Here is an 18,168-nt window from a genome sequence, read left to right as displayed (position 1 = left end):
GGCCTCATCTTACTTCCTGGGGAGCAAGCTAGAGGCCTCTCCCAAGCAATGACCTGTCTGCCGGCCCCACCCTCCTAGTCATTGGAGCCAAGTTTGGAAGTGGGACAACCTGATGCTGGCATCCATTCTCATAAGCGGAAAGCATTAAGTACAGATGTTGATTTAAGATCTTCCTGAAAAAATGTGCATATGATCCAAGACATATACATGCTTTTCAGACATACACAAGCTTCTCAGATTCAGGAATGCCCCATGTAGGCCTCGCTTCCCTTTGCTGGAGTTAAGAGTATTTCTTATAGTATTATTTGATGAGATTACATATTATTTTGTGCATGTAACACTGTCAGTCTCCACCAAATAAAAATGAAATTTTGTGTATTTTATTCTCTGTTGTGACCCCAGAACCTGGACTTAAGCATGCCTTGTGGCCAGTTTTTGAGCAACACCTTTTCAGTGAAAAATTCAATACAGTCAACTCCAGAGAGCACACACATACATACACAAGTCAATCACTGTCAGTTCTTATTTTAGGCAAAGATACAGATCCTTGGCAAAATTCATGCTTAAGAGGTAGAACTCCCCAAGACCGACAAAGTGAAACAAGGTCTCTGGGGCCATTCCTGAATTTGAGAATCTTGAACACTTGAAGCATATGCAAGTTTTTCAGGAAGATCTTAAAATCTGCACCTAATGCTTTCCACTTAGGGGAACGGATGCAAGTATCAGACGGTCCCACTTCCAATCTGAGCTCCAGTGACTAGGAGGGTGGGACAGGCAGACAAGGGTCACTACTCAGGAGAGGCCTCTAACTTGCTCTTTGGGAAGCCACTTCCCCACAGAGACTTTCCTTTCTGTAAAAAGGGCATATCTCAGAGGGCTGGTGTGAACAGTCAACAGAGACAAAGCAATTCCCCCCAGTGCCTGAGACAGACTCAGTAAATGTTAATTGCTGCCTTGCCTGTAATGTATAACTCCTCTGAATAGCACTGTGCAGAACTCTTTTGTGCAAAGATGGAAAAATTCTGTATCTTGAGCAGGATAAAAAGGTAGCCATTAGCCATTTGTGGCTACCAAGAATTTGAATTTCAACTAGCGTGATTTTTCATTTGATTCTAATTAATTTAAATGGAAATAGCCATGGAGAAGGAAACGGCAACCTACTCCAGTGTTCTTGCCTGGAGAATCCCGGGGACTGGGGAGCCTGGTAGGCTGCCGTCTATGGGGTCGCAGAGTTGGACACGACTGAAGCGACGCAGCAGCAGCAGCAGCAGCAGCAGCAGCAGCAGCAGCCATGTATAACCAGTACAACCCTGAATGTTATAAAGACTCCCTAATTCATGGAAACTTATTACGTTATTTACAACCACTTCAGACTTCTGAAATCAAGAACTCAGCTCAAAAGGAAAGAAATGTCTTCCCTGTAACTCCTTCCCTTTAAGTTCCGTGAGATCACTTAGCTTTTAAGACCTGAAAGGCCAACAAGAGTAGCAAGCACCAAAGGCTTATCAGCCAACTGCCACGCACGCCCCCTGCTTCTTCTAGGTGCACTGACTGGTCTGAGCCAATCAAGCTAACTCCATTTCTCTCGCCAGTGACTGGATGCATCTTGAACACGTGATTCAGTTCTGACCAATGAGGTGGAAGGGTTGATAGTCCAAGGGCGGGGTGCTCTGAAGCCGATTTTACTTGCTCTTCAACAGAGACATCGGAAAGGGATACTTTCTCTTTCTCTGGACATTATACCTCAGCGTTTAACCTCTGCAACTGCGGAAGTCATATTACAGCCATGAGGAAAGGGATTCAAAGTACCAACTCTACCAGCTAAGGTTGGTTAGTGTAACATAAACAACAGGGAGTGTGCCTTACAGATGGCAGAGTACAAAGGTGCTCTGCCCTCTAGACACATAACTTTAGAGATACATTGCTCTTACTATTAAAGACAGGAGAGTCCGCAGGTCTTTTCCAGATGCTAAACGGTGGTAACCGATACAGAAGCAAATCCTTATACACAGACATGCCCCTGGAAATAACTGCAGTATGAACTGGGGAGAAAAATCCTGGTAATACTGCCAGCCAGGAATCCTCAGGACAAAAGAAGCTAATCTTGACTTGTTCTTGCTGGCACAGCAGGTCCATGGTCCAACTGACCATAAGTGTTGAAACGTCCTTTTCACACCCCAGTGAATGGTGAGAGAAAGGGCAAACTTTACACAAAAAGGGTGTTATAAAGATAGCTCATTAGGAGGTGGTGTAAGAATATAAAAGCCACAGGACATTCAATAAGTGTCAAAATCACTTCCCGAGAGGAGAGTATGGACTGTGCACTTCACAACAGTGAGGAAAAAATACCTCCCATTATCACAGAGAGCCCCAGAAGCAGAAACACAACACAAATGGCTTCTCTCATCTTTGCAGACACATCATAGAGTCTAGTTACTACAGGCTCATATTTCATTTTCCTGCTAAAGTTTCTCAACAACCAATCAATACCAAATGTACTAATGGCAAGCACACCCTGCTTAAAGGAAGAGTGCTGTCCTAACACATGGAAAGGGTGGGAGAGAGACACACTGGTTTCCAGGAAGGAAAGAGGCCAACAATAATTGGGACAGAGCAACTAAATGATACCTTTGGGAGCAGCAAATTTTCATGCAGTTTCAAGAAGCTCGTTTTCCTCCCAGGGAATGGTCATCAGACGGAGAATGTGGATTAACACAAACAGGAAATTTGGATCCAGTGGCTTCCCAAACTCAGTGAAGATCTCAAGGTAACCAAAATTCATTAAGTGGGTCGCAGAGGATAACATGTAACTTAAAATAGCCCACAGTCCACACAGTCACTGTCTGAAATTCACTCCATCATGGATGCAGGGATGATAATGTAAAATGTTTAACAAATCAGAGGCAATGAACACTAACAACGGATAGTAGAGGGCAGGTATTCAATCCTAAGGTCCCAGAACAGGAGTGGTTGAGGCAGAGAGATAAAGGGGTAATTCAGGGGGATTGGGCCAGTGTGTTTTTAGAATTTTTAATCATCTACATGGCTGTACCAGAGCCAGGACATACAAAGAGTTATACTTCTTAAAATTAGGACACTAAATAATCTCCTAAATTTTTAAGCCAATTTAAGAATCTCTATACCCTTCATGATTTTTTTCTCAGCAGAGATGCATTTTGATTGTATGGCATATAAGAGGCTTTTCAATTCTTCCAAAATGGTGATAACATCTCCTAGAGAAGACTTATTTTGTGATATTGGAACAGCCAGCTGTACAATTGCTGATTTTTAACTTTTATTATTAAACTGGCTAACTTTTTATAAAATCTTAAATATATAATTAACAGGAAACCTAACACACCAAAACAGAAAACTAGCACAGCCTTTCTCATAAATTAGGGATACCAGGATATAATGAAAGTCACAGGCTCAAATTCTAAAATACCCTTCCAGGTGAAGGCCCTGGGCAAGACCTGTTTCTTTTAAAAAGTGATATTGGCAAGTGACAGACAATTATTATAGACCTATTAGCACTAAATTGTGAGTTTCTCCTTGATAGAGAACTTAAGAAGAAATGACTTTATTATGCTAAAGTCAAGCACTTTAGCATATGACACAGTAGAGTCATTTTTCACATGACATAAAAATCACATTTAATACTACACTCAGGGAAAACATTATTTATTACACACTGTAGTATTATTAACGAAAAGCAAGGATTCCTAAAGTTACCAGAAAGCATTTGTCAAAAAGGCAAGGTTCCACCTGATACACCTACTACTGATTTGGGTTTTTTTCACCTAAACAAAGTCTTAATTACATGATAAAATACAGAGTTTAATATAACTGAAATGGAGGAAAGGTTAACTTTTAACAGCAAGAAAGAAAACCAAGAAGATGTACTATGTTTAATGCTATTGATCTCAAATAGAGTCATGGGAAATTAGCAGCTGAAAGATGGAAGTGAGATTAATTTCAGGATCACTTAACAAACTGTTGAAGACCAAAGACAGCATTTTGCATGGGTATCAAACAGGAGCAGTATTCATGGTGGACTCACCACAACACAACCATACATCATTTAACACTTTTGCTCAAACACAAGATTAAACTTGAGCTTAAACTAAGTTCCTGTCTATATGTAAACAAATAGAATAGCCCTCTTTAGGCACACAGTAGACATTTCAGCCACGTAATGGCAATACTATTGATAAAAGTTCAAAAGCTAATGGAATTCAGTAAGCTTTCCCTTACTTTTGTAAGGCTCGCCTCAGCAAGAGAAGAGACAAGATAAGGAATAAGAGTGTAGTTCATCTTAATGATTGTAAGGGAAACCCGATAAAATGTTACTCAGCAAGATATATATGAATAATATTTTATTTGCCAAAAAATTCCACATAACAGAACTTAACAATACCCAAAGGGAGTGACAGAAACTTCCCTCTCTTTTATACAGTCAGAAAGTGGGTTTTATGAACCAAATTGTATATAATAAATGAGTACATTTTGTTAGCTTACAAAGGAAAATGAGTAGCCTTTAAGTAAATCACACAGCACACTGCAAATCACTGGTTCTCCAATTATTAGGCATGTGTAAGGCTAGGTATGCTATTCCTTTGAATCTTTAAATTAATCATGTTCCTCTATTAACTCATACTCACCCGGCCCCTGCCCCAAAGATACCAGTTTTAAAGGAGAGAGTATCATCCTTTCAAATTTACGACCAGGGAAAAAGATGTCTGACTTTGATCCATCACATGTATGAAAAATACATACTTATAGATAATTCTCTATATGCCTTCTGTAGAGCCACTAAATGTAAAGATTACTAAATATTAAGATTTATGTTATATCAAAGCAAATATTGACCTTACCTCTGCCTGCGTCAATATTTACTGCTTTGTACAATATAGCTTGATGTTCAAACTCCATCAATATCAGTGTATTAATTTCTGCATGGCTCATATCAGCATCTTATAAAATTTGAAATGCCAGTTAAAATGTTTCACTTGAAAAATGCAGATATAGCCAATTAAAGAGACAAAAAAGGCTTTTCCTTTCCTTCTGGCTTTCTTTGCAGTTTTTTCTTCTTCTTCCTCTCCCCTCGAAATATTAATAGTTACAAAGAAAACTGCCCAAATTTGATGAAACTCAGCCATCTATTATAAAAGAATTATCTCAGGGAATATTATGGATGTACTGGCATAATAAAATATTCCAGATATAATCCTGTAAGATATTATAATACTGTATACATATAAATATAAAAGGGCAGTATCCATCATTTCTCACTGATAATCACAATTAACCTTTGTGTACAGTCTCTCAACTTCTCAGTTCTACTTATTGATGAGACCTTATTACCCAAATTATTTTATACAGCTTGTAGCTCAACCTCATTCATATTGGTACATGTTTACTAAGCATTTCATGATAAGGATGTACTAAAATTACCCAAGTCCCCACTGATGGTTATTTAGGCTGTTACACTCACAATGGCATACTGGGGATACATACAAGTGTTTCTGAAAGACAAATTCCTAGAAGCAGAGGCACTAGATCAAAGACTATCAACATTCAATATTTTCACAGATTATGCCAGAGTCCTTAAAAAAAGGCTCCGTCAACCTGCTACCTTCAAGGCCGATTTAAAACCCAAACTTTCAGCCTTCCATTTACCCATGTCTTAAACATCTCTTCATAGCAACAATTGAAACTTTTATCACTGTTACACAGCACTTGATACCAACCCAGCACTGAATAAAACTTTATCTTCTAATACGCTTTTGCCAAGGGTCATAAGGACCCTAAGGAGTTTATTGATGTAAACAGCATCTGTTTGCTTTACAAACACTTGTGAGACCACCTCCAGAAATAAGATGCTAAGAAATGTTCGCACTCAAGTAGCACAGATTAGAACAAAGTTAAAAAGAAGAAGATAAAGAACACATCACTAAGTTAATAGAATAATTTCATTCAAACGATGGAAGAGAAAAAAGCCAAAGTCTTCACTGAAAAATGTTCAAGGTACCTTAGGCATATGGCACCACATTTTTCTCTTTTATTATTAAAGTCCTGATTACTGTGTGACCACATGTGTTTTTTTCTCAGTCTATCTATCCTTGTAATCACAGATCAAGTGCAAAAAGCAAAAAAAAAAAAAAAAAAAAACAAGTACCTACAGGAAAAAATAGCTTGTACTTTGTCCTACAAACTATTTCTATTTCAAAACATTAAGGTAGAAACAGGGAGATACAAAGATTAATTACAGACAAGGGTTCTGCTCAAGGAACATAAAGTTTAAAGGGTGAAGAAATATGAATAAAATACTATACCATGTCTTAATAGGTTCAAGTCCAAATTTATCTTTACAACCAACCCACCATTCCTCACATACTCATTTAAATTAAATGCAATGCCCTCTTCAATCATTCTGGGGAACATCCCAGACAATTCATTTGCTTTCTCTTTCATATATACAATGTAATCAATTCCCACGGGCTCTTTCATATCTCAAATTCCTGACGATACAACCTCAACATTTCTCTCAGTTTCTGCTCTCTTCCCCTACTGACCAACCCTTAATCCTACAACCTGAGGTCTCACTCAAACATAAAACCAACATAGACCATTTTCACCATAAAATCCTTAAACGAGTCCCTCAGAAAGATGTTCTAGGTCACTAGTAGAATTCTGTTAGACCCCTCCTGGCCTACTTCCGATAGTCTGCATTATTCCCTTAACTTGTTCCACGTGACCATACGCCCCAACGACTCCAGCTCCCCAGTCGAGGCTAGGCTGTTTAGGCCTCCAGGCTTCTGCAGTGCTGGAAAACCCCTGTCCATCTCTAAGGGAACCTGGCAGGAGCCATTCTGAGGAATTTCTCTGGCCCCTCCCACTATACCACAACACCTGGCACACAGTAACTTCTACTTTAAAACTGTAAACAGATTACTAGAGAATTGTAAAGAAGAGGGAAATTCACTGTCAAAAATAAAAGAGGAAACTGATCAGCGAAGAGAGTGGGGTCAGGTAGACATACCCTTGAGCCAAGTACTTAGCGAGAATCAATCTCAACAGTGTGGTCCCATCAGATCAGAAGGTCTCTACTGCAAAGGGAATGTCTCCGGGGAAATGATTCCCTTAGGAGACTTCCTAGGAAGTATCAGGAGGAGGGCACACAATATATGACAATATTAACATTACACTGGAAGGTTCCACAGCGCCTTCCATTCTTCTAATGACAGAAGCAGACCTGGGCAGGCATTTGTGTATTTTGCTTTACCCAGTATAGATGTTATTAAAAGTAGGCATGGAAATGTTATTTTAGGAATTTAATTATGTCTTAAGTTCACCAGGGGAGCTGGTTACTTAAAAGGATCCAACAGTGAAACCTTTTGTAAATCACCCACTAACTTATCTGGATTTCATGGCAAGATCCCCTTAGTGAGTTCCCAACCAAGCACAGACTCTGGTATGAATTCATTTATCCATCCATGCATTCACCTACTTGAAAAATATGTTCCAAATATATACAAGAGGAGATATTCTGGCACATAGCAGGAAAAACAAGGAATAATAAGCTATAATCTTTGTCCTTAAAAACTCTACATTTAACTCAGGAAAACTCTCTCTCTCTGCCTCTTCCCCTTCCCTTTTTCGTTCTCTCTCTCACACACAAACACACACACACATGCATGTTATAAGACAAGATGTTCGAATGCATAGTGCAGTGGGGTGGCCACGTGATGAACAGCCATAGCAGGTGATTACATATATTACTGCTAGCTCTCAGAGCCATATAAGGTATGTCCTTTCATCTCCGTTTTACAGCTGAGCAAGTCACCAAATCCCAGGACAATCAGTAAGGCCCTTGGAAATCTCATCCCACAAATTTCTGGCCAGGAGGGAATGCCTCTTAGAGCAATCCTGCTTGACCTTCACCTAGTGCAGAACCAGACACTTCTTTCAAGGAATTTTGGTCATGGCATGTCTCAATTTTGGAGTCCTCTAAAAGTGAGAAATGCTCCCCCTTGTATTGATTCACAGAATCTATCTATCTACAGAAAAAGACCATGAGATAAAGATTATTCAAAATGAAGAAAGCCACCAAAGAGGATAAACTAAAACGGCGTGGGAGGAGAAACCCACCACCTGTTTTTCCCTAAGTCTTTGAGGGGGCGGAGAGGAAACAGAAAGCTTTATAAAAATGCCTCAAACTTCTACTTGAACTTGCTCCAGATTTGTTTCTCATTTCCCTTTCCAGCAACAATGACCTTCCTAGCATGTGTTACTTTTTGTGTAATACTTACAGAAGTTCTGGGTGAACTCCAAAATTCATGAGCTGTCATCACCTCAAATAACACAGAAAAAATATCTGTATTTTAGTCAAGAAAACCAATAGGAGAGAAGTAAAATAAGTGAAAGTCACTCAGTAGTGTCAGACTCCTTGTGATCCCATGTACTTTACAGTCCGTGGATTTCTCCAGGCCAGAATACTGGAGTGGGTAGCCATTCCCTTCTCCAGGGGAATCTTCCCAACCCAGGGATCGAACCCAGGTCTCCTGCATTGCAGGTGTTTTAATATTTCCAGTAGACACCTAAATTATTGTTCCTGTTTTTCTCAGTGTCATTCTGTATGAACTACACCAAAAGGTGTTCCCCCCTTTTTCCTGTTCTTGGTATAAGGAAAATATATCCAAAGATATAAAGCAATCTTGAAGTTACATTATTATTAACAGTTAATGATAATAATCTTATATTTATGTTCTGTTTCATTTCTCCAATGCATGATGTTTTCACACTAAACTCAGACATTATGACCACTCCTTTTTAGAGCAGAAATAACTAAGAACCAGAGAGACAGTCTATCCTCAGATGGGCACAGTGGGACTAAGTCTCCAGGTTCCTCAATAAACAGTCCTCTCTCCTAAAGCTGCTAGTGTTCACAGTGGCATCATACGATAAGCCTATGAGGTAGGTAAGGTTGTTGATCATTTTCAAATATAAATAGGATGTAGACATTATCCAAGATGAGCGGTGACACTGAAATCACTTGGCTAGTCCTAACGTGGTAAGTCACACTATTAATGAAGTACGATCATGACAATATGCTTAAAACAAGTTCTCCACAGCTCCACTACTTATGTAACTCTCCTCAAGTGACCGGTGGGCTGACTGGGTGGGCTGCTACCAGAATAACCAGATCAGCATCATTCACCAAACCCCACCCTGTACCCAACGGCAACCTAATGATGAAGAAGGACACGGAACCCAGGGGCCCCAGGACCACCAACACCGACTCCTCTCCCTGTTCCGCCTCCTAAAACATATCACTTCCTCATCTGTATTCTTCCCGGAACTTTGCAAAAGCAGGAACACAAGGATCACTGTGAATGCTAACTAGAACATTTGCTGGGGACATTTGAGCTCAAGGGAAATGCAAGGCCAGAAGAAAAAGAGAGACATGTTCCAAATCTCCGCACAGTTTTGTTTCTGAGTCAGGCTAACATCTGCTCATGGGGGCAGGAGGAGAAGGGGATGACAGAGGATAAGATGGCTGGATGGCATCACCGACTCAATGGACATGAGTTTGAGTAAACTCTGGGAGTTGGTGATGGACAGAGAGACCTGGTATGCTGCGATTCATGGGGTCGCAAAGAGTCGGACACAACTGAGCGACTGAACTGAACTGAACATCTGCTCAAAACCCCAGGCTGCACCAGTGTGATCAGGAGCTGGCAAACCTTTTCCGTAAAGGGCTAATTGATAATAGTTTAGGCTTCTTGGTCAAAGTTCTGTGTGGTAACTACTCAACTCTGCAGTCTTAACAGGAAAGCAGCCATCAACAATAGCCAACAAAATGGATATGGTTGTGTCCCAATAAAACTACACACAAATACAGGTGGACATTTGTAGGCTGCCAAGCCCTAAACATGAGGATAGTTTGTTCGCTGAACCTTCATTCCCAAATCTCAAATGGGCAACTCTTATGAATTACGGCTGATAGAATTTAGCTTGCTGAGCTCCAATTATTACCTAGGGATCTCACAGTAACAATCATAGCACCCAAGAGAATTCCAATAACAACAGTATCACCAGTAGCAAAAGTACTCATAGTGTGAAAAACAGCAAAAAGTAACATTAGGCACTTTATGCCCAGAATTTGTTAAATTTTTCACACACATCTCATTTCATTCCCATTAACAGCTTTATGAGGGAAGTGCTATTAATTATTCCTTTTTCAAAGATGGGAAGACTGAGGCTCCAAGTAGTTAAATGCCTTCCCAACGTCATAAAGATATTAAGAGGTATTAATGGTAGATATTAATTTGAACCACAGTCTACATACGTGACTTGAAAATTCACACTGTCACACACAACACTGCCCCCCTCCAAAGTATAGCAATGCCTTATCTTAGGAAGAACTAATACAAATTTGTGAACTAGAGTCATGAAGTTAACATCTGGACCATTAAACCGCTTTCTCATGAAGTGGACTACTTCACTATTGCTCAATTCAAACCCATTTCCCTCTGCAAATAATGACCTTTCATTCGGCAGTTCAAGTGCCAAAGAACACTCTAAGAGTTCTTGACGTGAAAACCAATATTTCACCACTGTGCTGAAAATAACCACTGATACCATGGAATGTTCCAGAAGATGACTATCAACCTCAACTGGTAACTCTCTTATGCTTTTCTTCTCCTTTTACTTTTGTTTTTCCCATTATGCCTAGCAAGTTCTTCTAAGCCAGTCTATACCCTTCTAAGGGATTCTTCAAATAACTGCCTTATCCTGGCTCCAGAAAAAAGCACAAGTAAAACAACGGTTGACAAACTATAGCTTGTGGACCCTATCCAACCAGCCACCAATTTTAGTACAGCCTGCAAAGTAAGAATGGTTTCTCTGTTTTTAAAAGGTTGAGGGAAAAAAGACTAAAATGTAAGATTTCCTGACACATGAAAATTATAATAAATTCAAATTTCATTGTCATAAATAGACACAGGTAGTTTGTCCATCTACCTATGGCTGCCTCTGCACTACGACCACAGAGTTGAATAGCTGCAACAGAGGCCACATGCCCTGCAAAGCCCAAGACTACCAGATTCTTACGAAAAGCATGCCAACCCACTGAAGATAAACTATGAGCTTTTCCACCGATAGAAGCAGTTTTCAAATCCAGACACAATGCATTCCAGAAATACAAAATGGAGATTCATCAAGTCGAGGGTTAAGAAGATCAACCACTGCTCCACCCCAAAGATCACACTACTAATTATGCCCAGTCTTAACTAAATAATGGGAAAAGTCACTGCCATCTGCAACTGTACATGCTGATGTCATATAATTTCCCATTTCCCAACAGCATTATTTTCAAAATTGATGAACTATAAACATCAGGCCACTTTATGCCTCTTAACTTCTATCAGAGACACAGAACAAAATGATAAATTTTCTTTGGGTTTCTTGGCAGGAAGCTATATATATGTAATTTCAGTCTTCATCTCCCAATTTCCTTCATTTATCAGAAATGGTGACAAAAAAGTTCTAATTAGATATTTCTAATCACAAGGAATGGGGTGTGATGGAAGACTTCAGAATCACTATCTGTTCTTACAAAACAAAACAGATAGGCTATTCTCCCTGGAGGGGCAGGAGATTTATCAATAGACAAAAGGATGCAAAAAGCCAATAGATAAGGTGTAATTAAAGATCAGGCCTATAAATTTTATACTGACATAAACTTAACAGGATTTGCAGGTGGAAATTCAGGGTTTAAGACCAAGGTATAATCATGACAATAATACCTTTCAGTTCTATGAGCAACAACATAGAAAATGCATACATTTATTATTGAGACTAATACTCTGTGCCTCCAAGCACTTTCATAAAAAAATTTGAATTATTCAGTGCTATAGTGATTTCCAAAGTGGTCTATCTTGCTCAAGAATTCCTCCTTAATTAGCTAAAAATACATTTCCCATATATTTTTGAGCATCAGAATCTCTTTTAGAAATAACAATCCACCTGTCTTCTTTTTGACAGTTGTTAGACGCATAAACCAGAAAGGCCTGTATATTCTTGTAGATTTTTTTTTCTGCCCCTTAAAATCTAAGAAAATTATTTCCAAAGTAGTATTCAGAGTTGTAACAATATGTACTCTCTCTTCACTGACTTGAAGGCGAAAAGTGAAAATAAAAATTGAAAACAGCCACAGGAATATCGCAGTGGGCTGAAATATATAAAACTAGCAAGACCTGATTAGAAAATAAAGTTGCATTTCTTAGATTAAAGCATAATAGGTCGTTTTGATACGTGATGCTTTGCCATATTTAGCAGATATTTAGCAGCTCGAGACAAAGCTTATATTTTCTGCTCTCTGAAATCACAGCCTCTGGGAAGAGACAAGAAAAGGCCACGTCTTTCGGAAAATTACAAGTTTGGTACAATAACTCATTAACAAGTAAAGTTCAGAAATAAATGCAAATTGAGGGGAAAAGGCAGGTTGAGGAAACAGGTGGGAGAGATAAATTAAGGTACTTATCACCTTGAGGAAAAACAGGCTTGAATATTTCAACTTTCAGGGAACTACAAAAGGTTTGAGCAAACAGAAATCAGGCGTGAAACTGATTAAAAGTGTGCCTGTGAGTGTAATGGGACGTGAACTGGCCCCTATGATCGCGATGCGAACAAGTCAACTTACCCGAGTAGGCCCAGTATGGGTCGCCGGAAGCCTTGCGCCTGCGGATCTGCGCCTGCACCGAGCTGCCCTGTCTGTTCTCGTGCAGGGTCCCCACGTAGCCCTCTGTCAACGCTGCAAGACAGGAGAGGCGCAGTGAGTCAAAACCGTCACCCTGCTGCACACGGGAGCGGTGTCAAATGCACACAGCCCTGTGACCGCCTAGAAGCACAGACCTTGCAGTAGCTGAATAGAACTTCCTGACTTTATAGAAGAACAACTACAGGAGGACCTCAAGAGATTACACGGACTATCATTAATACTAACAATAGCTTGTGTATGCGTTAGTTCGCTCAGGCATGTCCAACTCTTCGCGACCCCATAGATTGTAGCCTGCCAGGCTCCTCTGTTCAGGGGCATTTCCAGGTAAAAATACTGGAGTGGGCTGCCATTCACTTCTCCAAGATCTTCTTGACCCAGGGTTCGAATCCTGGTCTCCTGCACTGGCAGGCAGATGCTTCACCGTCTGACCAAACTACAGTGAAAATTTTCTCCGTACCATGAACCCGACGTGCACTAAACCCTTTACATGCATTGTCTTACAGAATTTGCAACACACCACCACGCAACAGATGCAGTGTTTCAGTAACGGGCCCATTCTATTGATAAGCAAACTAAAGCTTAGAGTAGTTGAGTAACTTTAACAACTAGTAGACCTGGAACTCGCAGTTTTGGTTCCAACTGTGTGTATAAGCCTATATCCTAGGTGCAAAGTGCTTCCAGCCTTATTTAATATTCGCTGAGCAAGGAGTCATTCCATCTCTTTTACAGATGGAGGAATGAACGCTCAGGGACACTGAGTATGCAGCAGATCAAGGAACCCAACATAAGCAGGCATGCCACAAAGCTCGGGCCTCTACCATCCAAACACAGCACAGTCTCAGGCCTGGGTGCCACCCTGTGGTTAAGAACCAGTCCTCGACAAACACTGGATCCCAGAGAGTCACCTATTATATCTGAAGATATGAAATTTGAAACCCTCCAAGGCCAGCAATGCTCAGAAAAGAAGCACTGTTTAATGATGCATTCCTTTGAAAACTCAAAATGAATCCAATTTTCTACCCCCTTATCAAGAGCTTCCATCTGCCTGCTATAGTGTTCAAAGCCCTCCCCTCCCAACCACTTCATGGATGCAAATTTCTTCTGTGGTGAGCCCACACCTGACTGCACTGATGTGTCAGAAGACAAGTATCACAGGTGCCCAGAATCCAAAATGAATTGGAACTACACTTCAAACAATACATCCCAGCTGTCTGTGTTAATATTTAAATACACGCAAACAAAATCAAGTGTGCCTTTGAAAAGCAAGGAAAATGGTTAGAGGAACTATATATTCAGTTTAAGACTCTGAAGGCACCAGGAAAGCACAATACAGTCTCTATTACAAATTAGCCAGAGTAGTGATAATAATCATCTCACCAGGATGGCATTAATTTTGTTCACAATGTGATGGGCATGAAGGAAAATCAGGAAATATATAAGTATTATACTTTATGCTTGCATGTCAGTTGCCAAGACTGGCGTTAAAAGAAATAAAGCTTGAACAAGAGCTACTCCACAAATACAAGCCCTTTGGACGGAAATGAGAATCTTATAAAATCCAAACACATATCAGCAAAGTAAACCAGGCGTCATGTATGCCCACTGTTTGGTCCTGAATGACAGAGTCAAAACCTAAGGTACTAACCATTTTATAAGAATGATGACGGTTTAGGTACGTATGATCCAATCCATCCTATACTCTTGCAGGTGAGCCATTCAGAATCTCAGGAAGTTGATCATTCTAAGTTTCCAGGGATCAAAAACAAAATTTCCCATCTCTTCATCTATTTTTTTCCTCCACTAAAGCATATTAGTTGGTTGACTTCATGGTCTGTTCATAGTAACTTGTGTTATCTTCATAATGACACTATGAGGTTGGTATTTTTAGCTCTATTTTACAGATAGGGAAACTGAGGTTCACCCACATAGCCAAATACCCATTAAAAAGTTTCCTAAATTGTTCAGCTTATTTCTGTGTATATGGGAGACATTTTATGTATCTGTTTACTACACTTCTTAAAGCTAAATTCACTCTAAATAATTACTCCCAAATAATCCTTCCTCTTCATATGAGGACAATGAGTAAAAACCGTGCCCCCGTTCCCATACATACCACTGGGGCCAGGGGCATGGTTTGCAGTGATTCAGGAGAGTAAGTCAAACAAAGCCCACCTTTGGAGCTGCCAGGGCAACAGGACTGGCTGTCCCATCCATGACCTGTGACCTAGCCAGTGGAGTAGGGTATGAAGATTACGAAGACAGAGACACTGCAGCAAATTTCGACTATGTTATCAGGTATTTAAAAAGCACCACATGCCCAGAGCTGAAAAATGTGCTTTGCTCATAGTACCTGGTGTCATCCTTTATACCAAACTTGTGAGGTTGGTAGGTTTAGCTTAGTGATATATATGTTTGGGAATGGGGACACCAGCCAGAGAGAGTCTTCTCTCTCTTGCTGAAGGTATTATGATAAAAGTTGAAGCCTCATGGGGGTGGTTGAGGGTCAAGCACAGGATCAGCAAAGGTGCTCAAAATGAAACCAAGCCAGAAAATGCAAAATCTATGGATCAATTCGGTTGAAAAAATTGAAGATCAGGACAAAGCCAATTTGAAATCAACCCCTGGAAGGCTTATAGTTACATGACCAATTACCCACCAATGCTTACTTTTCCCCCAATGTCACTAACGTGACCCTGGTGACCTTCAAACAGGATACAATACCCAATAATCAATTTTTCCATGCAGAAAATGCTATTGTTGGACTAGAGTTCTCTCAACCCAAGCTGCTTTAAAAACAGAACAAAAAATAAAGACCCTATGCGCTGGACCCTGCCTCCAGAGATTCATCTTTAGTCTAAGGTGTGGAAGCAAAATAGCAGTATTTGTTGTTGTTGTTGCTGAACGTTTTCCAGGCTATTCTGTTTTTCAACCAGCGATAAGAATCACAAACCTCCCTGCAGAGCTGGACATTAGGCCCTGTTCATTGTGACACTGTCCACTCACGCTCACAGCCTGTAACTTGCCAGGTTAAATAAGCCTATCTTAATTTTAGTAAACACCTGGCCAAAGAAATGACTAGCCTACTGCAAGAATCACACCAGTGTGGCGTCACCCTGAGCACTTAAGACAAATCTGAACCAAACCAGAGTTCCAGCCAGATTATGCTCGCAAACAAATGAACCAGATATAAAAGTAAAGAAGGAATGAGGTTATCCTCAAGGATATTAATTTATACACTTTATACCAGACCCACTAGAATCATAGTCTCCATACCTAGTATCCCCAGTTGTTGTTTTTTTTTTTTTTTTGCTAGAAAGTGTTTTATTTCTCAGTCAGTCATACATGAAGCATGTGTGCATGCTAAGTCGATTCAGTTATGTCTGACTCTATGTGATCCTATGGACTGTAGCCCACCATGCTCCTCTGTCCATGATAGGATTTGGAAAGTGAAAAGCAGAAGTTGCTCAGTCGCGTCTGACTCTTTGTGACCCCATGGACTCTTCAGTCCATGGAATTCTCCAGGCCAGAATACTGGAGTGGGTAGCTTTTCCCTTCTCCAGGGGATCTTCCCAGCCCAGGGATTGAACCCAGGTCTCACACACTGCAGGAGCATTCTTTACCAGCTGAGCCACAAGGGAAGCCCAAGAATACCAGAGTGGGTAGGCTTTCCCTTCTCCAGTGGATCTTCCTGACCCAGGAATCGAACTGGGGTCTCCTGCATTGCAGGTGGATTATTTACCAACTGAGATATCAGGGAAACCCTAAGAATACTGGAGTAGGTTGCCATTTCCTCCTCCAAGGGATCTTCCTGACTCAGGGATCAACCCATATCTCCTGTGTTTCCTGCACTGGCAGGCAGTTTCTTAACCACTAGTGCCACCTGGGAAGCCCCTTTATTTCTCAGAACCTTTGAGAATATTAGGGAGCAGCAAAGGAGAACAAAGCCTACCAGCAGTGGCATTACCCATCCTGCCGACAGTGTGGCGCTACAGAGTCCAAAGCTTCATCAGGTAAGTACTTTAGCAAAGTACTTAGAAGGAGACAGTAATCCCAACACTCTTTAACTGACTGCATACAAGCCATAGGTTTTAGGGTCTCACATCTGGCAGCTCTCCAAGACCACTAAACTATTAGTGATAAAGCATGTCTATAAACATATGTCCAACTCAAGACACAAGGGAGGTACACATCAGAAGATGCTCCCCTGACTGTGTGAAGTAACAGAACCCATTCTCCGAAGTGCAGTTATTTTCCCAGCCATCCAAACACAACCCAAGGTAGTGCAAGGCGTCTGCTCTGGGCAGTGGGATTGCTTGTCTAAAGGGGGTTTCACTTGGGCCAAAAGTAAGGGGCGTGGCTTTGCTGTATAAAGACCAACAGACCAGAAGTGACAGAGGGCAGGGCCATCCCACGGAAGGTGGGTTAACTTGGTCATCACATACCCCAAAGTACTGCAGAATGACATAGGCTGAACCCAGCAAGGTGAGAATGGGCAGGAAGACCTCCTTTGGAAGGACATGCTGTATAACCCATGAAGAGCACCAAGGTCCCTGAGACAAGGAGCTCTCAACCTACCTCACGCAACAGAGCTTGATATATGGGATGCACTCAGTAATGAGTGACTGAGTGACTGAATGAATACACAAACACCAGAAAAACCGACGGTGCCTATGTTAGAGTCGAGAGAGAGAGAGAGAGAGAGAGTGTGTGTGTGTGTAGAGGGAGGGGAGATGTGTGTGTGTGTGTGTGTTAATGTGTGCTTTCACGAGCCATAAGCAAAAACACTCTTCTTCCCCACTGTCTCGCTTTTTAATCCGTGCTCACCTATCAGAAAGAGCAAACATCTAAAACACGAAGCTAGAAGGAACTAGCTAGAGGATCTAACAGGCAATTTTTAGGAAGCATCTCAGAAATGAACCAGGTGGCAAAGATCTTTACCACCCCAGCACCAGATTTCTTTTAACACAGCAACTATTCATGAAAGGTAACTATATTTAGTTATTCCTTTTATTCCATCTATGTCAGTAGTGTGTGATTTTTTCCCCCTCATGAGAACATAATCATGTATTACTTGTATCGCATAATTGAAAACACAATTTCAAGTCCCTTCTTCAAATGTATTTTGATCATATGACAAAGTGCTCCCTAAAAGCAACTTTTAAAAATTATTTGAACAGCAATCAAATACTGTATACAGAGTATATTAAGCAACCTAAAGTCTCATTGGCAAGGAGCAAAGATTTACAAAAAGAAACAATCTGTGGTTCCCAAGTAAAGATACAGACTCAGCATACCAAATTCAATCAATTTTAATACTCTCTGCACTCTTCTGAACTCCAACAGCCAACCAACGGCAGCATGGCAATGATATGGTGAGGTTATGA

At 40.6% G+C, this 18,168-nt stretch overlaps 1 protein-coding gene across 3 annotated transcripts in view; it reads right to left on the bottom strand.

Annotated features, from left to right (window-relative positions):
- PTPRG (protein tyrosine phosphatase receptor type G) overlaps positions 1-18,168 on the bottom strand; it is a 768,152-nt gene that overhangs the window by 562,677 nt on the left and 187,307 nt on the right. For all 3 annotated transcript variants that reach the window (XM_040246532.1, XM_040246534.1, XM_040246533.1), the window contains exon 2: positions 12,707-12,817. In XM_040246532.1, the coding sequence (XP_040102466.1) occupies positions 12,707-12,817 (111 nt within the window). The remainder of the gene's footprint in view (positions 1-12,706; positions 12,818-18,168) is intronic.

This window comes from Oryx dammah, unplaced genomic scaffold (assembly GCF_014754425.2).
Source record: "Oryx dammah isolate SB20612 unplaced genomic scaffold, SCBI_Odam_1.1 HiC_scaffold_9, whole genome shotgun sequence".
NCBI lineage: Eukaryota > Metazoa > Chordata > Mammalia > Artiodactyla > Bovidae > Oryx > Oryx dammah.
The sequence above is the reverse complement of the archived record's forward strand: the minus strand, read 5'-3'. Positions and strand labels throughout refer to the sequence as shown.